This window comes from Scyliorhinus torazame, chromosome 6 (assembly GCF_047496885.1).
Source record: "Scyliorhinus torazame isolate Kashiwa2021f chromosome 6, sScyTor2.1, whole genome shotgun sequence".
NCBI lineage: Eukaryota > Metazoa > Chordata > Chondrichthyes > Carcharhiniformes > Scyliorhinidae > Scyliorhinus > Scyliorhinus torazame.
The window spans coordinates 277094755-277121964 of NC_092712.1; the positions used below are offsets into that span (position 1 = coordinate 277094755).

Below are 27210 nucleotides of genomic sequence, written 5' to 3' on the forward strand. Positions count from 1 at the left end.
GCACCGTGAGGCAGCAGTGCTAACCACTGCTCAACCGTGCCGTCCCTGGGTTGGGATAGATTTTTCCTTGTCCAGTCCTTTGACTTGGTTTGGTGGCCATCTTGGGTGGATCTGTTTGCTGTGCCTTTTAATAATAATCTTTATTGTCACAAGTAGGCCTTCATTAACACTGCAATGAAGTTACCGTGAAAATCCCCTAGTCGCCACATTCCGACGCCTGTTCGGGTACACAGAGGGAGAATTCAGAATATCCAATTCATCTAACAGCACATCTTTCGGGACTTGTGGGAGGAAACCGGAGCACCCGGAGGAAACCCACGCAGACACAGGTGCAGACTCCACATAGACAGTGACCCAAGCTGGGATCGAACTTGGGACCCTGGAGCTGTGAAGCAACAGGGTAATCTTGCTTGTTGGAAATGGCTGACTCCGGATTGAAGGGGGATGGGAGATCTCCAATTCGTTTGGTTGCCTGGAACGTTAAGGGTTTGAATGGCCTAAATGAAAAGATCAAGGGCATTTTCTCAATTAAAAGTTTAAACTCCAACGTGGCGTTTTTGCGAGAGACCAAACTAGGCTGTGCTAGGGGTGGGGCGATTTTAATTAATAAAAGGTTTCAGTTTTCAGCCTCTAAGATTATCGCTGACCCCAATAGTCGATACATTATTGTCTGTGGCTCCCTGGTGGGTACCTCGGTGGTCATGGTTAATAGTTAAGCCACAATTTGTATCATACAAATTTTATTAATATCTTGCTGGCCATTCTCCCCTATATAGATTTGCATTATATTTCAGGTGGGGTTTGGTTTTGGCCACAAATTTATTTCTTGGATTTGTCTATTGTATACGGCCTCCACTGCCAGTGTTCGTACAAATGCCCTGACCTCTGATTATTTCCTTTTGAATAGGGGCACGATTGTTCTGGCAATAGTGCCGCTTGCTATAATACTGAGGTGTCTATTAAGTGGAGGGAGATTAATCAGGGAAGGGTGGAGCATCGGGTGTTCCTTTACACAGATGACCTACTTCTCTATATTATGGACCAATATCCTCAATGGACGACAATGAAGTTGATTCGCACTTTTGGCTCCTTCTCTGGATACAAGTTGAGCTTAAGGCAAGAGCGAGAGAATGCTTCTGGGTTAACCCTCCGGGGAGGAGAGCCCGACTAGTGATGTTACCATTTTGCTTTGCCAAGACAAGCTTCCATTATCTGGGGGTCCAGGTGGCCCACAGCTGGGCCTCACTTCGTAAATTAGTTAGTGGTGGAAACTGGCACGTACGGGTGAGGGCCAGTGTACAAAGCTGCGTAAATATACCATTTTGCCATGTATATATCTTGCTCTGCGCGATTTCTCTTTTTTTTTTGTTACGGGGGGGGGGGGGGTTATTGTTTGTAAGGGAGAAAAATTGTGTTAAAAAGCTTTAATAAATATCTATATTTTTTAAATTAGTTAGTGGTATTAAGGTAGACTTGCAAAGGCAGAACAACGTCTCCCTATCATTGCCGGGTAGGGTTCCGACTATTCAAAAGAAGATGCTCCCGAGATTTTTATTTCTCTTCCAAAGTCTCCACATTTTATTTTTTATTAAGGTCAACAAATTAATATCTTCTTTTATTTGGGTGGGTAGGACTCCCAGAATCCGTGGGGTTTTGCTCCAGAGAGACAGACAATCAATGACCTGACCCTTCCCAATTTTTTGTTTTATTGGGCAGCCAATATTCAGAAAATATTAAGATAAAAGCAAATTACTGCAGATGCTGGAATCTGAAACAAAAACAGAAAATATTGGACAATCTCAGCAGGTCTGACAGCCTCTGTGGAGACAAAAGAGAGCAAACATTGCGAGTCTGGGTGACTCTTTGTCAAGGATGGCGAAAGCTGGAAATAGGGTCAGATACTGTTGTGTGTGTTGTGGGGGAGGGGGGAACGTGTTGCAGTGGGGTCGGATTAGGACCAGCGATAGATGGAGATTGACAAAGATGTTGTCAACAGAAAGACAAAGGGAATGTAAATGCGAGTGATCAAGGCCAAGAAGGGGCTGATAGTGCTGCATTAAGAGATTAGAATGTGTTGATGGCAGAACAAAGGTGAGCAGTGTGTGAAGGAAAATTAGGAACAGGGAACAGATGGGGTGGGGTAGAGTAGACAATGGTCCACAGATGCTGTCAGATCTGCCGAGATTGTTCAGAAAATATTGTTGCAGTTTAACGATCCCTGGTCCATATGGGGACAAATGGAAGTGCGCTCCTGCATTCCCTCTTGTTTTCGTGCAATAGTTACTGCACTGTTGCCTTTTTCCCCTGTAACATTTTCCATGAATCCAATGGTGGTCTCCTCCCTGAGAATTTGGAAGCCATTTAGGCAGTATTTCAAGCTCCTTTTACCTGTCTTCACTCACCCCAATATGTAATAATCATCCTATCCCACCAGCTGGTTTAGATTCGGCATTTAAATTTTGAGAAGGGAAGGGTCTGGAGCGGTTTGGAGATTTGTTCGGGGAGGGGGACTTTGTTAGTTTTAAGGAGTTAGCGGAGAAATTCCAGCTGCCCACTTTTAGTCTTTTTAGGCATTTCCAAACTTGCGATTTTTCACATAAATCTTTTCCCTCCTTTTCTTGGGTGCCACCCTCTTCCCTGGTGAATTTTGTTTTGGGTGGAGGTCTCCCACTCTGCCTAGTGCCTCGGCTTGGCTGGGTGACCTAATGTCATTTCTGCATTTGGAAAAGGTCAAGTTCACCATCATGGGGTCGGTGGAGAGGTTCTACCTAAGGTGGCAACCATTCATTTCCTTTTCTAAGGAGTTAGTCACTGACAGCTGTTGGGAAGGGGCGGGGGTTAGGTTATTTTGCTTTTAAGTTAATGAGGTGTTTTGTGTGTTTTTATCTTTTCGTTGGATTGTTTTGATAATGAAAAATTGCTTAATAAAGATAATTTAAAAAAAGAAAATAACCCAATTCATTGCAAAAGCAAAATACTGCCAATGTTGTAAATTTTGAAATCAAATCAGAAGTTCTGATGTAAAGTAATTTACCTGAAACATTAACAGCTGTTTTTCTCTCTCCACAGGTACTGCCAGATCTGCTGAATATTTCCATCATTTTCTATTTTTAAACCAATCCATTACTTCAGTGACATACCTGTTATGGTGCAAAGCAGTACAACATGGAGGGAAAATGGTAAGTGGGTCATTTTCACAAGCAGCAAGCTCCAAAGCGACATGTCTCTGCGCTGCTTTTCCAAAAGTCAACTTTCCTTTATCTTCCTTCAATGGCAGTTTGGGAAACACTGGAATAAAGAACAGGTGGTCAGCCCAATGATGCAAAGCACATGTCAAGAAGGTCAGCATTGCCAGTACTTGTTCAGTCATTTCTATGTAGTTATGAGACCATCACTGTGCTGAAGATGTGTGTCTGTCGTGCAACTGAAAATGTCGAAAGGCCCAACATAAATGGCATTCGATCCCGTGCCTCAGAACACAGGGTATTTTATATTCGTACATGGGATCTGGGCATCACTAGCAAGGCAAGTATTTATTGCCATCGAGAAAGCGGTGGTGAGCCATGTTCTGGTACCACCGCAGTACCTGTTAGGGAAGGAGTTCCAGTGACAGTGAAGGAATGGTGATATATTTCCAAGTCAGAGTGGTGTATGACCTGGAGGGGAACTTGCAGGCAATGGTGTTTGCATTCCCCTGTTACTCTTAGTCTTTTAGTTCCTATTGTCACAACCCCCTCAGCTAGTCTGTGGTCAATTCCAGCCCCAGTTGACCCAGAGTCGCAGCACAATTGAAATTAATGAATAATTCTTAGACAAACACCCAAAGTCTTTGGCCCTTAGCTGCTCAATAACTAGTCACCCCAAGTTTGTAAATTTAAACACAATTAATTTTATAAATAGCAATAACTATAATTAAATATGCCACAAATGCAACAGGTTAACTACTATCTAATTCCTAACTCCCCACTTAAACTCACCCACCCTCGACACACAGGAGACAGACAAACACAGAGGGGAGAAGAGGGGTGTAAAATAATAAATAAAGTAAAAAGAGTCTTTGTTTCAGATGGTTGTTTCTAGCACAGCTTCCTTCAAGGCTTTCAGTTCAGGATTTCTGTTTCCAGCCTGTAATGGTTTTCACTGTAGATTCATTCAGGCCTCTGCAGTTTCAGAAATACTGCCGCTTTCCTGGAGAAAACACGAGGGAGAGCGAGAGCAGGTCCATTTTTCTGAGTGTCGAGGTCTCCAACTGCCTTTCCCTGGCTCTCTGAAAATCACCCCACTCAGTTAGGACCCAATCACCACCGCCTGTTACCAGGCAGAATATGGCCCTTTGACCAATTCATTGACCACCAGCCAATCAATCAAACCTGGTCCCACCGATCTCTTGGGTGCTGGAAAGTCTGAGTTCTGCTTGACTTTTATATCTTTACGTCCATTCGGCATCCATGGATCAAAATGTTAACGGCAAAAATAAACAAAGGGGGAAAGGGAATCAGCAGGACGGACCCTTACACTATAAATCATAGAAGAGAATTTACAGTGCAGAAGGAGGCCATTCGGCCCATCGAGTCTGCACCAGCCCTTGGAAAGAGCACCCCACTTACGCCCACACCTCCACCTTATCCCGGTAACCCAGTAACCCCACCCAACCTTTTTTGGACACTAAGGGCAATTTATCATGGCCAATCCACCTAAACCTGCACATCTTTGGACTGTGGGAGGAAACCGGAGCACCCGGAGGAAACCCACGCAGATACAGGGAGAACGTGCAGACTCCACACAGACAGTAACCCAAGCCGGGAATCGAACCTGGGTTGCTGGAGCTGTGAAGCAACTGTGCTAACCACTGTACTACTGTGCTGCCCGTGTTGTTCCTCTGACACAAGGGCATCTTCAAAATACAGCACAGCAGAGCTTCTCTTTATGATGGCAACATTGATGCAAACATCTTGCCATTTAGAATATATCAAATCTGTTCAAATAATGCTGCTGTGTATAAATGAAAAATGGAAGTATGTCAACTCAGATCCTGCATGAGTTATATTTGTGCAGTGTCACGCCAATTCTTAAAAGGGAGCCAGTCTGCAGCACAAAACTGCCCTAAATTTGCTACTGTCAGGTAATGTTTTTCAGAGACACTACTGATTGGCCATTGTTGGAGTGGAAAAATCTACTCTTCAGATTAAAGTGTAAATTGAAGCTGATTGAGGAGTGATCAATACCAACTGGATGCCTGAAATGCAAAATGCTCCACTCCTCAAGTCTGGTGTTCCTCACCACATGATGAGCACAGAAATAGCAAGGAGGTGTGATATTTTAGTGATGAAAACTTCCTGCATGCACAACCAATGTCTAGTTTTTTTTTAAATCAGCCTAGCAGCAACCTTCCTTCATCATCATCCACACCATATAACACAAAGACCACACAACATGAAAATCTCTCTTCTGAAATTCTTAGCAGTTGATTGATTGATAAATTGATTGATATTATTGTGACATGTACCGAAATACAGTGAAAAGTATTTTTCTGCGGCCAAGGGAACGTACACAGTACGTACATAGTAGACAAAAGAATAATCGACAGAGCACATTGACAGTGGTGCATCAACAAATAGTGATTGGTTACAGTGTGGAACAAGGCCAAACAAGAGCAGCATAGGGTACAGAGGAGGTTCATCAGGATGTTGCCTGGTATGGAGGGTGCTAGCTATGAAGAAAGGATGAGTAGATTAGGATTGTTTTCGTTGGAAAGAAGGAGGTTGAGGGGGGACCTGATTGAGGTCTACAAAATTATGAGAGGTATGGACAGGGTGGATAGCAACAAGCTTTTTCCAAGAGTGGAGGTGTCAACTACAAGGGGTCACGATTTCAAGGTGAGAGGGGGAAAGTTTAAGGGAGGTGTGCGTGGAAAGTGTTTTACGCAGAGGGTGGTGGGCTCCTGGAACGCTTTGCCAGCGGAGGTGATAGAGGCGGGCACAATGGCATAATTTAAGATGCATCTAGACAGATATATGAACGGGCGGGGAACAGAGGGAAGTAGATCCTTGGAAAATAGGTGACAGGTTTAGATAAAGGATCTGGATCGGCGCAGGCTGGGAGGGCGAAGGGCCTGTTCCTCAGCTGTAATTTTCTTTGTTCTAGGGTGTCGTGAATCGTGTTCTTACAGGGAACAGATCAGTCCGAGAGGGAGTTGTTGAGGAGTGTAGTAGCTGTGGAGAAGATGATGTTCCTCTGTCTGGATGTGCGGGTCTTCAGACTTCTGTATCTTCTGCCTGATGGAAGGGTCTGGAAGAGGGCAAAGCCTGGGTGTGAGGGGTCTCTGACAATGCTGTCTGCCTTTCTGAGGCAGCAGGAGGTGTATACAGAATCAATGTGGGGGTGGCAAGCTTGTGTGATGCGTTGGGCTGAGTTCACCACACTCTGCAGTTTCTTGAGATCTTGGGCCGAGCAGTTGCCATACCAAGCTGTGATGCAGCCGGATAGGATGCTCTCTATGGTACATCTGTTGTTTCTTTATTTGCTGATGGGAAGTGCCATTGTTACGAAGAGGAAGGCAAAGAGGGGTAGTGACAGGGTGGTCTGACCTGCTCTAAATTCTGCCTGACGACAAGCCTTGTTGCTATGAGGGCAAGGAGAGTGGGAATAAGGTTGCCTTACTGAGAAGAAGGTGCTATATTTTCTCAGCAGTAGACAAGAAGTGGGGCTATATAAACTTTTTATATGCTCTGAAACTAGTTCATCAATCCCCCACTGTGACAATAGACTGGTTGCACTTTCTTTAACAAGCCTGGATGTAGCCTGTCTCCCTCCCTGATTGATTTCTTCCAACACCAGCCAAAGATAGAAATGTGTTTTATGCCAATTATTTTGCAGAACCAAGTAGACGAGATCAAATTAGCTGAATGACAAATTAATGGGACAGTCCCAAATGAAAACTGCCACAAACAAAAAAAGAATCCCAAAGGAAACTTAAGACATTAAAACAAAATATGATAAAGGGGGTCAATAAGGCACTTTATAGCAAACAGATCCGAAGGGAATCAAGATTGGGTGAATGCGAGGAAGGCAATAATCCCAGAAAAATAGTGAGGAATGCCTGCCTTTGGTTCAAAAATATGGCTCCACTTCTAATCATATCCTGCAACACCTACTGGAAAATTAGGCTGGAGATGTAGTAACAGGAACAAAGAAATCGCAGAGGAACTGAATAGTTACTTTGCATCAGTCTTCACAGTGGACGACACCAGTGGGATACCAGAACTTCAGGAGCATCAGGGGGCAGAGGTGAGTTCAGTGGACATCACTAAGGAGAAGATTCTGGGGAAACTGAAAGGTCTAGAGGTGTATAAATCACCTGGACTGGATAGACCATGCCCCAAGATTCTAAAGGAGATAACGGAGGAGATTGTGGAGGCATTGGTGATCTTTCAAGAATCAGTGGAGACAGGGAGGGTCCAAGAGGACTGGAAAATGGCTAATGTAACACCCCAGTTTTAAAAACGGAGGGAGGCAGAAGACAGGAAATTATAGGCTGGTTAGCCTGACTTCGGTCATTGGTAAGATTTTAGAGTCCAGTATTAAAGATGAGATCGCGGAGTACTTGGAAGTGCATGGTAAAATAGGACTGAGTCAGCACGGCTTCATCAAGGGGCAGTCATGTCTGACAAATTAGTTAGAGTTCATTGAGGAAGTAACAAGGAATTTAGACAAAGGAGAACCAGTGGGCGTGATTTATTTAGATTTCCAGAAGGCCTTTAACAAGGTGACAAATAAGTTAAGAGCCTATGGTGTTAAGGGTAAGATATAGGCATGGATAAAGGATTGGCTGACTGGCAGAAGGCAGAAAGTGGGAATAAAGGGGCCTTTTTCAGGATGGCAGCCGGTGACTAGTGGTGTGCCTCATGGGTCAGTGTTGGGATGTCAATATTTCACAATATACATTAACGAAGGAACTGAGAACTATTGCTAAGTTTGCAGATGATACAAAGATCTGTAGAGGGACAGGTAGTATTGAGGAAACGGCCGGGGGGGGGGGGGGCTGCAGAAGGACTTGGACAGGCTAGGAGAGCGAGCAAAGAAGTGGCAGATGGAATACAATGTGAAAATGCGTGAGGTTATGCACTTTGGTAGAAAGAATGGAGGCATAGACTATTTTCTAAATGGGAAAAAGCTTAAGAAATCAGAAGCACAAAGGGACTTAGGAGCCCTAGTTCAGGATTCTCTTAAGGTTAATGTGCAGGTTCAGTCGGCAGTTAGGAGGCAAATGTAATGTTAGCATTTATGTCAAGAGGGCTAGAATGCAAGAGCAGGGATGAACTTCTGAGGCTCTATAAGGCTCTGGTCAGACCCCATTTGGAGTATTGTGAGCAGCTTTGGGCCCTGTATCTAAAGAAGGATGTGCTGGCCTTGTAAAGGGTCCAGAGGAGGTTCACAACAATGATCCCTGGAATGAAAAGCTTGTCGTATGAGAAACGGTTGAGGGCTCTGGGCCTGTACTCATTGGAGGTTAGAAGGATGAGGGAGGATCTTATTGAAACTTTGAGGATACTGCGAGGCCTGGATAGAGTGGATGTTTCCACTTGTAGGAAAAACTAGAACCCAAGGACACAGCCTCAAACTGAAGGGATGAACCTTTAAAACCGAGATGAGGAGGGATTTCTTCAGCCAGAGGGTGGTGAATCTTTGGAACTCTTTGCCGCAGAAGGCTGTGGAGGTCAAATCACTGAGTGTCTTTAAGATAGAGATAGATGACTTCCGGGTGCGGCGATGACCAGCTGAGTCGCACGTTTCGGCAGCTCCCTGTGAAACGGACTTTTGGGCTCTTGATAGGAGCCCCAACGGCAATTTTGACGGCTAAAAACACTGTGCGGTAAACCAGAAGGGAATCCCCCCTGGATACGGATGGAAAAAGGAGGAGAGAGTGGCCAGATTGCAGTGGATCCTTTAGAACAGCGGCAAGGAAGGCAAGCAAAAACCAAGATGGCGTCGGAAGGTGGCAGTTTAACATGGGGCCCTGAACAACAAGAGTTCTTGAAATGCTGTGTGGAAGAGATCAAAAAGGAAATGAAGAAAGAGCTGTTGGCCCCGATACTACAGGCGATCGAAGGGCTAAAGGAGGAACAAAAGACCCAGGAGCAGGAGCTTCGGGTCGTGAAGGCAAAGGCAGCCGAGAATGAGGACGATATACAGGGCCTGGTGGTGAAGACGGAGACGCAGGAGGCACATCAGAAACGATGTGTGGAAAGGTTGGAGGCACTGGAAAACAACGCAAGGAGGAACAACCTGAGGATTCTTGGTCTTCCTGAAGGTGTGGAGGGAGCGGACGTCGGGGCATATGTGAGCACGATGCTGCACTCGTTAATGGGAGCGGAGGCCCCGGCGGGTCCGTTGGAGGTGGAGGGAGCATACCGAGTGATGGCGCGAGGACCGAGAGCAGGAGAAATTCCCAGAGCCATAGTGGTGAGATTCCTCCGTTTTAAGGATAGAGAAATGGTCCTTAGATGGGCGAAGAAAACTCGGAGCAGTAAATGGGAGAACGCGGTGATCCGCGTTTATCAAGACTGGAGTGCGGAGGTGGCGAGAAGGAGGGCGAGCTTTAATCGGGCCAAGGCGGTGCTTCATAAAAAGAAGATAAAATTTGGAATGCTGCAACCGGCAAGACTGTGGGTCACATATCGAGGGAGGCACCACTACTTTGAGACGGCGGATGAAGCGAGGACTTTTATTGTGGAAGAAAAACTGGAATGAGCGGGTTATTAAAAAGAACGTTCGAACAAAGTGGTGGGGCGAATGTGGGGGGCAAAGAGGGGTTTTATGTACTAATCCTGCGATGTGGTAACTTTTCTCTCTCCCACAGGTGGTGATGGGGGGAGGAGGGGAGGTGGAGGAGATGGGGCGTTGGCCATTGGGGGCGGGGCCAAGGGAGAAGCGCGGGCTTGGTTCCCGCGCTATGATAATCATGGCGGGAATAGAGAAGCAGGAAGGAGGGGGCGTCGCACGGTGCGAGCCGAGGTCACGGGGGGAAGCCGAGGTCAGCCAGAGTTTGCTGACTTCTGGGAGCAACATGGGGGGAGTAATTACGCTAGCGTGGGATCTAGCGGGGGGGGGTGGGAGGGGGGAATTACTGGGTTGCTGCTGCTGGGGAGAGGGGGGAGCTGGTATGGGAGAGGATGGGCGGGGGGGCACCGCCTGGGGGAGATACAGCTGCGTGGGAACCGGGTGAGGAGCTGGAAAAAGGTGATGGCTAATCGACAAGGGGGGGGTAGGAAGCCCCCCAACTCGGCTGATCACGTGGAACGTGAGAGGGCTGAACGGGCCGATAAAGAGGGCACGGGTACTCGCACACCTTAAGAAACTTAAGGCAGATGTGGTTATGTTACAGGAAACGCACCTGAAACTGATAGACCAGGTTAGGCTACGCAAAGGATGGGTGGGGCAGGTGTTCCATTCGGGGCTAGATGCGAAAAACAGGGGGGTGGCTATATTAGTGGGGAAGCGGGTAATGTTCGAGGCAAAGACTATAGTGGCGGATAACGGGGGCAGATACGTGATGGTGAGTGGCAAACTACAGGGGGAGACGGTGGTTTTGGTAAACGTATATGCCCCGAACTGGGATGATGCCAATTTTATGAGGCGGATGCTAGGACGCATTCCGGACCTAGAGATGGGAAAGCTGATAATGGGGGAGATCTTAATACGGTGTTGGAACCAGGGCTGGATAGGTCGAAGTCCAGGACTGGAAGGAGGCCGGCAGCAGCCAAGGTACTTAAAGATTTTATGGAGCAGATGGGAGGTGTAGACCCGTGGAGATTTAGCAGACCTAGGAGTAAGGAGTTCTCGTTTTTCTCCTATGTCCATAAAGTCTACTCGCGAATAGACTTTTTTGTGCTGGGTAGGGCATTGATCCCGAAGGTGAGGGGAACGGAGTATACGGCTATAGCCATTTCGGATCACGCTCCACACTGGGTGGACTTGGAGATAGGGGAGGAAACAGGAGGGCGCCCACCCTGGAGAATGGACATGGGACTAATGGCAGATGAGGGGGTGTGTCTAAGGGTGAGGGGGTGCATTGAAAAGTACTTGGAACTCAATGATAATGGGGAGGTCCAGGTGGGAGTGGTCTGGGAGGCGTTGAAGGCGGTGGTTAGAGGGGAGCTGATATCAATAAGGGCACATAAAGGGAAGCAGGAGAGTAAGGAACGGGAGCGGTTGCTGCAAGAACTTTTGAGGGTGGACAGACAATATGCGGAAGCACCGGAGGAGGGACTGTACAGGGAAAGGCAAAGGCTACATGTAGAATTTGACTTGCTGACTACAGGCACTGCAGAGGCACAATGGAGGAAGGCACAGGGTGTACAGTACGAATATGGGGAGAAGGCGAGCAGGGTGCTGGCACACCAATTGAGGAAAAGGGGAGCAGTGAGGGAAATAGGGGGAGTGAGGGATGAGGAAGGAGAGATGGAGCGGGGAGCGGAGAGAGTGAATGGAGTGTTCAAGACATTTTATAAAAAATTATATGAAGCTCAACCCCCGGATGGGAGGGAGAGAATGATGGGCTTCTTGGATCGGCTGGAATTTCCCAAGGTGGAAGAGCAGGAAAGGGTGGGACTGGGAGCACAGATCGAGGTAGAAGAAGTGGTGAAAGGAATTAGGAGCATGCAGGCGGGAAAGGCCCCGGGACCGGATGGATTCCCAGTCGAATTCTATAGAAAATATGTGGACTTGCTCGCCCCGGTACTGACGAGGACCTTTAATGAGGCAAAGGAAAGGGGACAACTGCCCCCGACTATGTCTGAAGTAACGATATCGCTTCTCTTAAAGAAGGAAAAGGACCCGCTATAATGCGGGTCCTATAGACCTATTTCCCTCCTAAATGTAGATGCCAAGGTCCTGGCCAAGGTAATGGCAATGAGAATAGAGGAATGTGTCCCGGGGGTGGTCCACGAGGACCAAACTGGGTTTGTGAAGGGGAGACAGCTGAACACGAATATACGGAGGTTGTTAGGGGTAATGATGATGGCCCCACCAGAGGGAGAAACGGAGATAGTAGTGGCGATGGATGCCGAGAAAGCATTTGATAGAGTGGAGTGGGATTATTTGTGGGAGGTGTTGAGGAGATTTGGTTTTGGAGAGGGGTATGTTAGATGGGTGCAGCTGTTGTATAGGGCCCCCAGTGGCGAGCGTGGTCACGAATGGACGGGGATCTGCATATTTTCGGCTCCATAGAGGACAAGGCAGGGATGCCCTCTGTCCCCATTATTGTTTGCACTGGCGATTGAGCCCCTGGCGATAGCGTTGAGGGGTTCCAAGAAGTGGAGGGGGGGTACTTAGGGGAGGAGAAAGAGCACCGGGTATCTTTGTATGCGGACGATTTGCTACTACACGTGGCGGACCCGGCGGAGGGGATGCCAGAAATAATGCGGATACTTGGGGAGTTTGGGGATTTTTCAGGGTATAAATTGAACATGGGGAAAAGTGAGTTGTTTGTGGTGCATCCAGGGGAGCAGAGTAGAGAAATAGAGGACCTACCGTTGAGGAAGGTAACAAGGGACTTTCGTTACCTGGGGATCCAGATAGCTAAGAATTGGGGCACATTGCATAGGTTAAATTTAACGCGGTTGGTGGAACAGATGGAGGAGGATTTCAAGAGATGGGATATGGTATCCCTGTCAATGGCAGGGAGGGTGCAGGCGGTTAAGATGGTGGTCCTCCCGAGATTCCTCTTTGTGTTTTCAGTGCCTCCCGATGGTGATCACGAAGGCTTTTTTTAAAGGATTGAAAAGAGCATCATGGGTTTTGTGTGGGCCGGGAAGACCCCGAGAGTGAGGAAGGGATTCTTACAGCGTAGCAGGGATAGGGGGGGGGGCTGGCACTACCGAGCCTAAGTGAGTATTATTGGGCCGCTAATATTTCAATGGTGAGTAAGTGGATGGGAGAGGAGGAGGGAACGGCGTGGAAGAGATTAGAGAGGGCGTCCTGTAGGGGGGACTAGCCCACAGGCTATGGTGACAGCCCCATTGCCGTTCTCACCGAGGAACTCCACCACAAGCCCGGTGGTGGTGGCTACACTGAAGATTTGGGGACAGTGGAGACGGCATAGGGGAAAGACTGGAGCCTTGGGGGGGTCCCCGATAAGAAACAACCATAGGTTTGCCCCGGGGGGAATGGATGGGGGATATGGAATGTGGCAAAGAGCAGGAATAACGCAACTGAAAGATCTGTTTGTGGATGGGAAGTTCGCGAGTCTGGGAGCGCTGACCGAGAAATATGGGTTGCCCCAAGGGAATGCATTCAGGTATATGCAACTGAGGGCTTTTGCGAGGCAACAGGTGAGGGAATTCCCGCAGCTCCCGACACAAGAGGTGCAGGACAAAGTGATCTCAAAGACATGGGTGGGGGATGGTAAGGTGTCAGATATATATAGGGAAATGAGGGACGAAGGGGAGACTATGGTAGATGAACTAAAAGGGAAATGGGAAGAAGAGCTGGGGGAGGAGATCGAGGAGGGGCTGTGGGCAGATGCCCTAAGCAGGGTAAACTCGTCGTCCTCGTGTGCCAGGCTAAGCCTGATTCAGTTTAAGGTATTACACAGGGCACATATGACTGGAGCACGGCTCAGTAAATTTTTTGGGGTGGAGGATAGGTGTGCGAGGTGCTCGAGAAGCCCAGCGAATCATACCCATATGTTTTGGTCATGCCCGGCACTACAGGGGTTTTGGATGGGGGTGACAAAGGTGCTTTCAAAAGTAGTAGGAGTCCAGGTCGAACCAAGCTAGGGGTTGGCTATATTTGGGGGTTGCACAAGAGCCGGGAGTGCAGGGAGGCGAGAGAGGCCGATGTTTTGGCCTTTGCGTCCCTAGTAGCCCGGCGCAGGATATTGCTAATGTGGAAAGAAGCCAAGCCCCCGGGGGTGGAGACCTGGATAAATGACATGGCGGGGTTTATAAAGCTAGAGCGGATTAAGTTCGTCCTAAGGGGGTCGGCTCAAGCGTTCACCAGGCGGGTGGCAACCGTTCGTCGAATACCTCGCAGAAAGATAGACGGAATGGGAAAAAGAAGGCAGCAGCAGCAGCCCAGGATCGGGGGGAGGGGGGGGGGGGGGGGGGGGGGGGGGGGGGGGGGGGGGGGGGAGGAGGAGGAGGAACCAGAAGGACTCTCAGGGTTGTTAATATATACTGTATAGTATGTATAGGTCGTTGCTACAGATAATTATATATTGGACTGTTAAATTATATTTTTGGAGAGTGTTACTTGTGACAAGGCAGTTGCCAATTACGGGCTAGTTTTCATTTTTGTTATTTATTATTTATTCATTTAAAAAAAATTTTTTTTGTTTATAAAATAGGTCATTGCTATTTGTGTTGTTATAATATTGTGTAAAGGATGCACAATGTACTGTGTTGGTTGACCAAAAATTTTCAATAAAATATTTAATAAAATAAAAAAATTAAAAGATAGATAGGTTCTTGATTAATAAGAGGGGGGATCAGGGGCGATGGGGAGAAGGCAGGAAAATGGGCATGAAAACATATCAGCCTTGATTGAATGGCAGAGTAGACCCGATGGGCCAAATGGCCTAATTCTGCTCCTATGCCTTCTGGTCTTATGGTTTTATGGGGCATGTATGGACAATGGAGGAGGACAGGATCTGACTTGGCTTTCGTGATCTTCATGAAACACAAAATCACCACCAATACACATTTTGTTGCTTCATATGATAAAATGGTCTGTTTAGTTAAGATCCATAGAAAACTAGCAGCAGTCAATGCTTTGAGAGGAGGAAGTAGAAAAATGGGCAAAAAAACATTCATGCAAATTTACATAATCATCTTGAAGCACGCTTTTGTTAATCATGTCCAGTGGGTGTTGAGATTATATCACCCCACATTCATTAACTCCGTGCTTTACCTTCCACATAAACAGGCAACACTATCCAGAAGACAGTAGTTGCACTCAAGTTGTCAGCTTTCCTCAGTGGTAGCTTTAAATTAGAGGATAAACCAAGTACTAATCACCCATTCAGGTGAATATTAAAGATCCATAGTACTATTTGGTTATATTTTAGTTTAACAACTGTTCCTATGTATGAAAAAGACAAAACAAGGTACAAAACAAATACATAAAACAAGAAACACGCAATAGCACAATTAAGTTTACCAACTTTACACCATCACAAGGGAGACAAACAATAGCACGAAACAATAACCAAGCAACAAAACAGCGAGAAAGCACACAGTTTCCAGCTAGCCGCAGTAGTATCCGAGTCCCGTAGTACTATTTGTAGATGTGGAGGGGGAATTTCTCCACAACATTCAATCCCACCAAAGCAGATTAATTGGTCATTTATCTCATTGCTGTTTGTGGGAGCTTATGTGCAAATTGGCTGCATCAAACTGTAGCCATGTAAAATGGCTGCGTTCCGATTAATCTGGCCAAAACCCAGTTTAAAATGGCTAAACCGAAAGACTGCTGGGAAAAGCAGCCAAGAAGACCCAAGCAGGCAGCTGCAGACAGGTTTACAGCTTCAGCTCTGGGAACATAGCCCAGATCGATACTCAGGCTATCAACAGCCCATCAACCCAGGTATCCGCAGTTTCATTCAGGACTGTTTACACCTAATCTACTCAGACATCCACAGTTAAATCGGCTATCCCCGGAACAATTGCAACATATTAGCAATTGAATACCGGGCCAGACCTGTCGGCGCCTGCAGTGGCCGAAACAAAGACAGGTGAGCGACCACCCCCCGATCAAGGAATCGCCTCACCATTGGACACATCGACCCCAGAGACTGGGGACAGAATCCAATCACTTGGGACTCAGGGTCAAGGGCCGCCCCGGGAGACGGGAAGCCCCTGGGCCCTATAAAAGTAAAGGTCCAAGTTCAGATCTCTCTCTCTCTCATCTTCGCCTGCTCGAGACCTTCGCAAGACCAGCCACCGGCAGTAGTAAGTTGAATCCAGCGATCGCTATCCGGTAGAGACACCTAGCCACCGACCAGTAGCAGCCTTTTGAATCCCGCGGGCCAGATTTGATTGGACAAGCCATTTGTTTCCCTGACCTGGCGGTGGGCTCTTCCTAAGTTAAGTATTGGCCAGTAGTGATAGGTTTATTATATAGAAAGTAGTATTAGGGTATTAATATTGCTTGTTGTATATAATAAATGACCGTTGTTTTAATCCTTACTAAGTGGTGTGCTGTGTTATTAATCATAACCTGAACTTGAACCACGTGGCGGTATCATAAAGATACCTGGCGACTCATGAGCAAAGGTGACCGAAACAGAGCAAATAGACTAAAGCTAGAAAGAGCAACAAAACTAATTAATTGGCTGTGAAATGCTTTGGGATATCTCATGGGCATATAAATCACTAATAACCAAGGTGTTTATTTCTTTACAGCTGCTACTTTCAAAGTATGCTTACCTAATGGTTAACATCTGAAAGTTGGAGGTAAAAAGAATCTAATCTATGATCTGTGGGAGGAGAAAGGAGGAAGCAGATATTTTATTGTACCCCCCAATGGTTTAGTTTGTAAATACACTATGCAATGTCGTGGTGAGTCATAAAACCACAAAGATCCATTCTAGCTTCATTGCCTGATTGGTGGGGTGATCTGGGACATAGTGGATAGCGAAGAAGGTTATAGAAGATTGCAACAGGATCTGCCAGTGGGCCGATGAATGGCAGATGGAGTTTAATTTGGATAAATGTGAGGTGATGCATTTTGGTAGATCAAATCAGAGCAGGACCTATTTAGTTAATGGTAGAGAGTTGGGGAGAGTTACAGAACAAAGTGATCTAGGAGTGGAGGTTCAGAGCTCCTTGAAGGTGGAGTCGCAGATGGACAGTGTGGTGAAGAAGGCATTCAGCATGCTAGGTTTTATTGGTCAGAATATGGAATACAGGAGTTGCGACGTCTTGTTGAAGTTGTACAAGGCATTGGTAAGACCACACATGGAATACTGTGTTCGGTTCTGGTCACCCTATTATAGGAACGATATTGTTAAACTAGAAAAGAGTGCAGAAGAGATTTACAAGGATGCTACCAGGACTTGATGGTCTGAGTTATAAGGAGAGGCTGGGTAGGCTGGGACTTTTTTACCTGGAGCGTAAGAGGCTTAGGGGTGATCTTATAGAGATCTATAAAATAATGAAGAGCATAGATAAGGTAAATAGTCAACATTTTTTTCCCCAAAGGTAAAGGAATCTAGAACTAGAGGGCATAGGTTTAAGGTGAGAGGGGAGAGATACAAAAGAGACCAGAGGGGAAATTTCTTCACACAGAGGATGGTGAGCATTTGGAACAAGCTGCCAGAGGCAGTGTAGAGGTGGGTACAATTTTTTCCTTTGAAAAGCAGTTAGACAGTTACATGGGCAGAGTGGGTATAGAGGGATATGGGCTAAATGTGGGCAAGTGGGACTAGCTTAGTGATAGAAACTAGACGGCATGGACAAGCTGGGCCGAAGGGCCGGTTACCATGCTGTAAACATCTATGACTCTATTTAATGCATCTCAGTTAAGATAGCTAAGAACACGCCAGTGGTGTCAAAGATTGAGGAGTATGGATGGATAGATGGGCAGGGAGAGAAATTGGTTAGGGTTTATGCTTACGCTCCCCATGTCTGCGTGGGTCTCACTCCCACAACCCAAAAATGTGCAAGGTAGGTGGATTGGCCATGTAAATTGGCCACACGGGCTGTTTGGCACAGGGCTAAATCGCTGGCTTTGAAAGCAGACCAAGGCAGGCCAGCAGCACGGTTCGATTCCCGTAACAGCCTTCCCGAACAGGCGCTGGAATGTGGCGACTAGGGGCTTTTCGCAGTGGCTTCATTTGAAGCCTGCTTGTGACAATAAGCGATTTTCATTTTCATTTCATTTTAAATTGCCCCTTAATTGGAAAAAAAAGAATTTATGCTTATGATTCTTATCCAGTGTCTCAATGTGTGAGGACACCAGAAAAGGATAGGGTATAGTTAATGATTATAGCTCACTCTTCTCCAAGTTGAATATTCTGCCTATATTTGTGGTCTCGGTTTACAGGAACAACAATGAGCGCTTTGATAAGGTACCAGAATATTGTCTGTGGGAGCACATGATTCACTGCTTCAGGGGGAGTGATGGAATAAACAGGACCAACTGGAGAAGGTTAAAGCAGTATAAAATATCTCAACAGAGAGAAGCAAGCAGTCTTCAGTCTAAACCACGTAATTCTTCATTACATGTAACAGGTAGATGTGTTTCTCAGAAATCAAACAAGCTCCCAATATAAGCTCTGGTAACAAATATCCTACCCGGCACTGTTAACACAAACCTTTGCCAACAAGGTAATTCCCTTGTCAATATTAGAATGTATCTGAACAAACTGTGACTATGATCAATAATCCTCTGAACCCTGCAAGAACTAGATTTTAATGATGAGATATACTACGAACCCCAACATGCTAGGATGCAGGACAGAAACCCCAATGTGTTATTTTATTTGTAAAACGGAGGAAAGGATACTTTGCTCCAGGAGTGATTCCACACAAATAGGGATATGTTAAAAATATATATATTTTTTAAAATATATATTTATTGAAGTTTTTTCAACACAATTTTCACCCTTACAAACAAACCACCCCCCCCTCGTAACAGAATAGAAAGATAACGCACATAGCAAGATATAAACATGGTAAAACGATATGTTACAGAGCTTTGTACACTGAATTCCTCCCGTCCATGCCAGTTTTCCAGATCTTTCATGTGTTCTCTTGCTCAAATACCCCCCAGGCAGACCCTCTCCAGCTTAATGAACCCAGCCATGTCATTTATCCAGGCCTCCACGCTGGGGGGCTTCGCCTCCTTCCACATTAGCAAGATCCTTCGCCGGGCTACTAGGGACGCAAAGGCCAGAATGCCGGCCTCTTTCGCCTCCTGCACTCCCGGCTCATCCACTGCTCCAAATATTGCTAGCTCCCAGCTTGGCTTGACCCGGGCTTTCACCACCTTAGATATTGTTCCCGCCACTCCCCTCCAGAACCCCTCCAGTGCCGGGCATGACCAAAACATATGGACATGGTTTCACCGGACTTCCTGAGCACCTCCCACATCTGTCCTCTACCCCAAAGAACCTACTCAGCCTCGCCCCCGTCATGTGCGCTCTGTGAACCACCTTAAATTGTATCAGGCTAAACCTGGCACACGAGGAGGAGGAATGAACCCTCCCTAGGGCATCAGCCCATAGCCCCTCCTCAATCTCCTCCCCAGCTCCTCCTCCCATTAACCCTTCAGCTCCTCTACCAACGCCTCCCTTTCATCTCCTGGTATATTGCCGACACCTTGCCCTCTCCCACCCATATGCCCGAGATCACCCTGTCTTGAATTTCCTGTGCCGGGAGCAACGGGAATTCCCTCACCTGCCGCCTCACAAACGCCCTCACCTGCATGTATCTGAAAGCATTTCCCGGGGGTATCCCTAAATTCTCCTCTAGTGCCCCTAGGCTCACAAACGTCCCGTCAATGAACAGGTCCCCCATTCTTCTAATCCCCGCCCGATGCCAGCTCTGAAACCCCCCGTCCATCCTCCCCGGGACAAACCGGTGGTTACCCCTGATCGGGGACCACACCGAGGCTCCCATTGCACCCCTTGTGCCGTCTCCACTGACACCAGATCTTTAGCGTTGCCGCCACCACCGGACTCGTGGTGTACCTTGACAGCGAGAGCGGCAGCGGTGCCGTCACCAGCGCCCCCAGACTCGTTCCTTTGCAGGACGCCATCTCCAACCTCTTCCATGCCGCCCCCTCTCCCTCCATCACCCACTTACGGATCATCGCCACATTTGCTGCCCAGTAGTAGCTCCCCAAATTCGGTAGCGCCAACCCTCCTCGGTCCCTACTGCGCTCCAAAAACCCTCTCCTTACCCTCGGGGTCTTATTCGCACACACAAACCCCATAATGCTCCTGCCTACCCTCTTAAAAAAGGCCTTGATGATCACGATGGGAAGGCACTGAAACCCAAAGAGAAACCTTGGAAGGACCACCATTTTGACCGATTGCACTCTACCCGCTAGCGAGAGCGGTAACATTCCCATCTTTTGAAGTCCTCCTCCATCTGCTCCACCAGTCTCGTCAGATTCAGTTTATCTAGGGCCCCCCAACTCCTGGCTATCTGGATCCCCAGGTACCGAAAACTCCCCTCCGCCCTCCTCAGCGGTAGATCGCCTATCTCCCTTTCTTGGTCCCCTGCCTGTACTACAAAAAGCTCACTCTTCCCTACATTAAGCTTATAGCCCAAAAAATCCCCAAACTCCCTTAGAGTCTGCATGACCTCCACCATCCCCTCCACTGGATCCGCCACATACAGCAACAGGTCATCTGCATAAAGCAACACTCGATGCTCCTCTCCCCCTCGGACCACCCCCCTCGATTTCCTAGACTCCCTTAATGATATGGCCAAGGGTTCAATTGCTAATGCAAACAGGGGGGGGACAGGGGGCACCCCTGTCTCGCCCCACGGTACAGACAAAAATACTCCGACCTCCGCCGATTCGTAACCACACTCGCCACCAGGGCTCTGTAAAGGAGCTTACCCCAGCTAATAAACCCTTCCCCGAACCCAAAGCTACGCAGCACTTCCCAGAGGTACTCCCACTCTACTCGGTTAAAGGCCTTCTCCGCGTCCATAGCTGCCACTATCTCCGCCTCTCCCTCCACCGATGGCATCATTATCACGTTTAAGAGCCGCCGCACATTGGTGTTTAGTTGCCTCCCCTTTACAAATCCCATCTGGTCCTCGTGAATCACCCCCGGGACACAGTCCTCGATCCTCGTAGCCAGCATTTTTGCCAGCAACTTAGCATCCACGTTGAGGAGCGAGATCGGCCTGTACGATCCACATTGCAGTGGGTCCTTGTCCCGCTTTAGGATCAAAGAAATCGTCGCCTCCGACATTGTCGGGGGCAGGGCCCCTCCCTCCCTTGCCTCATTAAAGGTCCTCACTAGCAGCGGGGCCAACAGGTCTATGTACTTCCTGTAGAATTCCACCGGGAACCCGTCCGGTCCCGGGGGCCTTCCCCGCCTGCATATTCCCCAGACCTTTGCTCAGCTCCTCCACCCAATTGGTGCCCCCAAACCAGCCACCTCTTGCTCCTCCACCCTCGGGAATCTCAGTTGGTCTAGGAATCATCTCATCCCGTCTTCCCCCGCTGGGGGCTGGGATCTGTACAGCTCCTCATAGAAGGCCTTGAATGCCTCATTTATTTTCGTCACACTCCGCACCATAGCTCCCCTTCCATCCTTGACTCCACCTATTTCCCTCGCTGCCATCCTCTTACGGAGCTGGTGTGCCAGCATCCAACTCGCCTTCTCCCCAAACTCGTAGGTCGCCCCCTGCGCTTTCCTCCACTGAGCCTCTGCCTTCCCTGTGGTAAACAGGTCAAACTCCGTCTGGAGACGTCGCCTTTCCCCAAGTAATCCCTCCTCAGGGGCCTCTGCATATCTCCTGTCCACTCTTAAAATCTCCCCCACTACCCTCTCCCTTTCCATACCCTCTATCCTCTCCCTATGAGTCCTGATGGAGATTAGCTCTCCCCTGATCACCGCCTTCAGCGCCTCCCATACTACCCCCACCCGCACCTCCCCGTTGTCGTCGACCTCCAAGTACCTTTCGATACACCCCCTCACCCTCCCACACACCACCTCATCTGCCAGCAGTCCCACATCCAACCGCCACAGCGGGCGTTGGTCCCTCTCCTTTCCCAACTCCAGTTCCACCCAGTGCGGGGCGTGATCTGAAATGGCTGTGGCCGAATACTCCGTTCCCTCCACTTTCTGGATCAGCGCCCTGCCCAGAACAAAAAAATCTATCCGGGAGTGGGCTTTGTGCACGTGGGAGAAAAACGAAAATTCCCTGGCCTGCGGCCTGGCAAACCTCCACAGGTCCACTCCCCCCATCTGATCCATAAACCCCCTAAGCAACTTGGCCGCCGACGGCCTCTTTCCGGTCCTAGATCTGGAGCGATCCAGTACTGGGTCCAACACCGTATTAAAATCCCCACCCATTATCAAGCTTCCTACCTCCAGGTCCAGAATGCGCTCCAACATGCGGTTCATGAATACGGCATCATTCCAGTTCGGGGCGTATACATTTACCAATACCACCCACGTCCCCTGCAACCTACCGCTCACCATCACATATCGCCCTCCGTTGTCCACTACGATATTCTTGGCCAAAACGACACCCGCCTCCCCACCAATATTGCCACCCCTCTGTTCTTCGCGTCCAGCCCCGAGTGGAATACCTGTCCTACCCACCCCTTTCTTAACCTGACCTGATCCCGCCACCTTCAAGTGTGTCTCCTGGAGCATGACCACGTCTGCCTTCAGTCCCTTTAGGTGCGCGAACACGCGGGCCCTCTTTACCGGCCCATTCAGGCCCCTCACATTCCACGTTATCAGCCGGATTGGGGGGGCTTCCACCCTCGCTCCCCCCCCCCCCCCACACACCCCCACCGCCGACTAGCCATCTCCTTTCTAGGCCAGTCCCGTGCCCGCGCCACCTTCACCCTCCAGTCCCCCAGAGGGGAGACCCCCGCCACGACCACCTCTTCTGTGTCCCATTTCCCTTCGGCCAGTGCAGCAGCAACCCTTTCCCCCCCCCCTTCCCCCCGCTAGACCCGTGTCTAGCTTTTTTGCTCCCCCCATAACACTCCCGTAAGTCAGCTGACACCTGCTGACCTTGGCTTCCCTGCCGTCCCATTGACCCCCCCCCCCCCCCCCACCCCCATGTGGGAATCTCCCAATCAGTGTGCGTTCCTCCATTCCCCCTCCCGCCTTTCTTCCCTGGTGCGGGAAAAAAAAAAGCGCTTTCCTAAGCTTACCCCGCCCCCTCTGGCGCAGCTCCTGTCGCGGCCTTGTCTATTTTCCCCCATCGCCATCCCCCTCTCTCCTCCAGCCCGTGTAACATTTCCTGCGCGTGATTAACACCCTATATACAACAACCATCAAACATCAAACATCCCCCCCACCCTCACAAACCCTCAGTTTGAGTCCAACTTTTCGGTATGAATAAAGGTCCACACCTCTTCAGGCGTTTCGAAAATAATGGTGCTGATCCTTGTATGTGACCCACAATCGCGCTGGCTGCAGCATTCCGAATCTCACTCCTTTCCGGTGCAGCACCGCCTTGGCCCGGTTGAAACCCGCTCTCCTCTTTGCAACCTCCGTGCTCCAGTCCAGGTATATTCGGATCTCCGCATTGTCCCACCTGCTGCTCCGCTCTTTCTTGGCCCATTTCAAGACCCTCTCTCTGTCCGTGAAACGGTGAAACCTCACCACAATCGCCCTTGGCGGCTCGTTAGCCTTCGGCCTCCTCGCCAGCACCCGGTGTTCCCCATCCAGCTCCAAAGGCCTCGAAGGGGCCTCCGCGCCCATCATCGACTCGAGCATCGTGCTCGCATATGCCCCGGCATTGGCCCCCTCCACTCCTTCAGGGAGACCCAGGATCCGAAGATTCTTTCTCCTCGACCTGTTCTCCAGGTCTTCGAATCTTCCCGCCCACCTTTTGTGCAGCGCCTCGTGCTCCTCCACTCTCACCGCCAGGCCCAAGATCTTGTCCTCGTTTATGGTATATTTTTTTAAAAGGTCATTACAGAGTATTGCTAACTTTATCATAAAGGCAAATAGTTTTCAATGACCAGTTAACAATGTTTAACAATACAATGAAACAATAACCCTTAACTCTCCACTGAACACCATCTCAGGTCAAAATGCACTTTTAAATACAGTTAGCTGACTCAGGCATACTTACTTAATGGAGATGACTTGGATAAACCACTTTGAGAAAGCAATATCCTTCAAGACCCAGCTTGCATAATCTTGCCCGTCTCAAACTACTGTTTAAACAGTCAACCTGAGACACTGCTCCTGTCCTACAGAGAAATATAGGGCAGGATTTCCCGACTATCCCGCTGCATGTTTTTCGGTGGCGGAGGTGACCTGCCAGCGGGATCTACCGACCCCACCATTGTCATCAGGATTTCCCGTTGACTGCACCCCTCGTTGTCAGGTAACCAGTGCACCTGCGTAGGATCGGAATTTCCCACCGGTGCGAACAGCTAGTAAATCCCACCCATACATAGAAAGTGGAAGCAGGGTGATGCCATTCGGCCCTTCGAGCCTGCTCCTCCATTCATTATGATCATGGCTGATCATTGAGTTCAATAACCTGATCCCACCTTCTGCACACATCCCTTGATCCCTTTAGTCTCAAGAGCTACATCTAATTCCTTCTTGAAATTACACAGGCAAATCTTTGATTCACTGTCTGGAGAACTGCTGCTCGTCTAACAGGCTCCGTTCAATGGTTTAACTGAATTGTTTTTCCCTGAAACTGCTCGTCTGTCCACAGACAGATTTAAACTCACTGCGTTGACAGCTTCTTGTCTGTTCACATCTCAATCTTTTAAAAAATAAATTTAGAGTACCCAATTCATTTTTTCCGATTAAGGGGAATTTAGCATGGCCAATCCACTTACCCTGCACATCTTTTGGGTTGTGGGGGTGAAACCCACGCAAATACGGGGAGAATGTGCAAACAACCAGAGCTGGGATTGAACCTGGGACCTCGGCGCTGTGAGGCAGCAGTGCTAACCACTGTGCCACCGTGCTGCCGTTCACTTCTCAATCTAAAGCTAAATTCAAACTCCAGAAACTGCTTCAGTCCCTGGCTCTGCCTATTAACTACACCATCTTATTTAAACTAAATACAAACTAAATACAATGGGCTGGATTCTCCGCTGTCGGGATTCTCCATTGCGCCAGGAGCTTGGGGGTTTCCCGACGGTGCGGGCTGCCCACAATAAGAAATCCCATTGGCCGGCTGGCGAGACGGAGAATCCTGGGTGCACGCCACACCAGAAATCTGTGCGGCGGGACGGAGAAGCCCAATGTCTCTCACTATCTACCCCCAGGAAACCCTCTTAATATAAACAAAATTCCAATATCCCAACCTCAGCGAACAATATCCATAGCTTGAATGAATTATGACCTTACTTTTATGATGCTTTAATTTCACCTCTGTCTCCACAATGTCTAGTTGTCTTTCAAACCAAGCTTTTTAAAAACATGCTTGCAGCAGTCACACACTAACCCAGGCTTTTAACCCTTCCTGCTCCAAATATATATATCTGACATTCCTACATTCATCACAGGTGACACCAATAACATTGGTCATCAGTCTTCAATCTGCACCAACCTTCTCTTGGTTTCGCCTGATCCCTAAACAGCCCAGATTGTTTCATCTCCAACCAGATGTAAAATCCTACACTACTGACTAGTGAAAGATCAGGCCTAAAATATTAACCTGCCTTTCTCTTCCAGTTACCGTCACACTGGCTAAAATCGGTATTCACAACTTTATCCCGGATTTACAGCACTTGTCTTTGTTATTATTTACAACTTTCTGTGGCCTGTTGACAGATGCCACTTTAAATTATATTATATAAATATATTTCAAACCAGCCGATTCTATCTTGGTGGTCAGTATTGTTTCCTCAGTGGGCCCCGTTGTGCGTCAGAAACCCCCTTTTTAAAAAAAATCAATATATTCCAGAGCAGCTCCTTGTTCAGTCTATTGTGCAGCACAGGGCGGGGTGGTCCTGTTAACCCTTACCCTTGGCGTTAAAATGTGCTCGGCTATACAATTCATAACCACGTTTGAATTGATCTTTGACTGGACAGTAACAAAAGCCATCTCTGTGCCCCCGGGTCTCTCTCATTATATTGACAAATGTGCTGACTTGGCACTTTAGCCCAAGCGGCCAACCCAACCTGCTCGGCCGGGGGATAATGCATTAACACCGGGAGAGGGGGAAATAAAACATCAAAGCCGCAAGGTTCTGCCTGCTCTAAAGGAGCAGTTAGCTTCCTACCTGCACAGCCGCTCTCCACACATCATCTTCACTCAGCCAACAGGGCGGGGATTGAGTTCATCCCGTTCCCCACCCCCGCGGACAGCGCTGTGAGGAGAGGAGGGGAGGGGGAGTCCTTCCCTCGAATACTCTCCCGCTCCACTCAATGGTGCAATGCCAAGCCTCCCTCTTCCTTGCAGCTTGGATGAGCCGGCGGCCGATGCCCTGGGAGGAGCCGATTGTGCTGGAGCAGGAGCCTCAGCGGTGAAGGTGCCGGCCCATTGCGTGATGTGAGCGCGCCGCCACCCCTCCTCTGCTCCAGTACAGTGAATCCTGGTGTAGGTACCAGATGTGGCAATGCTGCTGCTCCCACTCCATGGCTGGATGTGATGTGGCGCGGCAGCTCCATGATCTCAATGCATATTATCCATAGCGGTCTCTCTGCCTGTTGTTTAACAATTGTCACCCCTCCATGTGTTCGAACTAGGGCGATGCTCTCACCTCCTCGCACAGTAGGTCATCAGAACGATGGGACAATTCTTCTTTATTGATCTAGACTCCAATTTTATTAAAATACCAGAGTAATGCCAAATTATAGAGGGGGAAACATCCACAATTCCAACCTTAGGGACCAGTGCAGCAGAGGGAATACTTTCTGCCCAGTTCCAAGCAAAATGCAGTGGTTGCTAACAGAACCTTTGTCACTTTACATCTAAAGTGGGGAGGTTACCAGGGGTCAACTGGAAGGAACTTCCATTTTATCTGGCAGAAGTGTTCAACAGCCTCCTCTCAGAACATACGGTTCACCAACAGATTTAGCCAAAATTATATTGCCCAAAAAAATAAAATCCGATAACATGCATGAAAATCTTCAGTACGACAGCACTCCATCAGTTACCAAAGGGTTCGGCCAGCTGAAAATATCCATTCTGTAATCTCTTCAGGGTGAAGTAAAAGTTAGCACCCACAAGTTATCTTTAAGTTTAGGAAGCCTTTCATCAGTTCAGCTTAGATTTTCTCTGAGGTTTTAAAATGAGCAGCTTCTAGCCAAGAATTCTGCTTTCTTGGAGAGTTTATCTTTGCAGCTGTTTCCCGGCACAGTATCACAGTGGGTAGCACTGTTGCTTTACATCTCCAGGGTCCCAAGTTTGATTTGTGGCTTGGGTCACTGTCTGTGTGCAATCTGCACGTTCTCTCTGTGTCTGCATGGGTTTCCTCCGGGTGCTCCAGTTTCCCCCCCACAAGTCCCGAAAGATGTGCTGTTAGGTAATTTGGACATTCTGAATTCTCCCTCCGTGTACCCGAACAGGTTCCGGA

At 48.3% G+C, this 27210-nt stretch overlaps 1 protein-coding gene across 1 annotated transcript in view; it reads right to left on the bottom strand.

The window, feature by feature from the left end:
* Window positions 1–26432, bottom strand: part of LOC140425441 (dyslexia-associated protein KIAA0319-like) — a 179039-nt gene extending 152607 nt beyond the window's left edge. The window contains exons 1-2 of the mRNA XM_072509716.1: window positions 25915–26432; window positions 3141–3288 (exon numbers count right to left, since the gene is read on the bottom strand). Coding sequence (XP_072365817.1) covers window positions 3141–3222 — 82 coding nt within the window. The 5' untranslated portion in view covers window positions 3223–3288; window positions 25915–26432. The remainder of the gene's footprint in view (window positions 1–3140; window positions 3289–25914) is intronic.
* Between the last annotated feature and the right edge of the window lie 778 nt (window positions 26433–27210).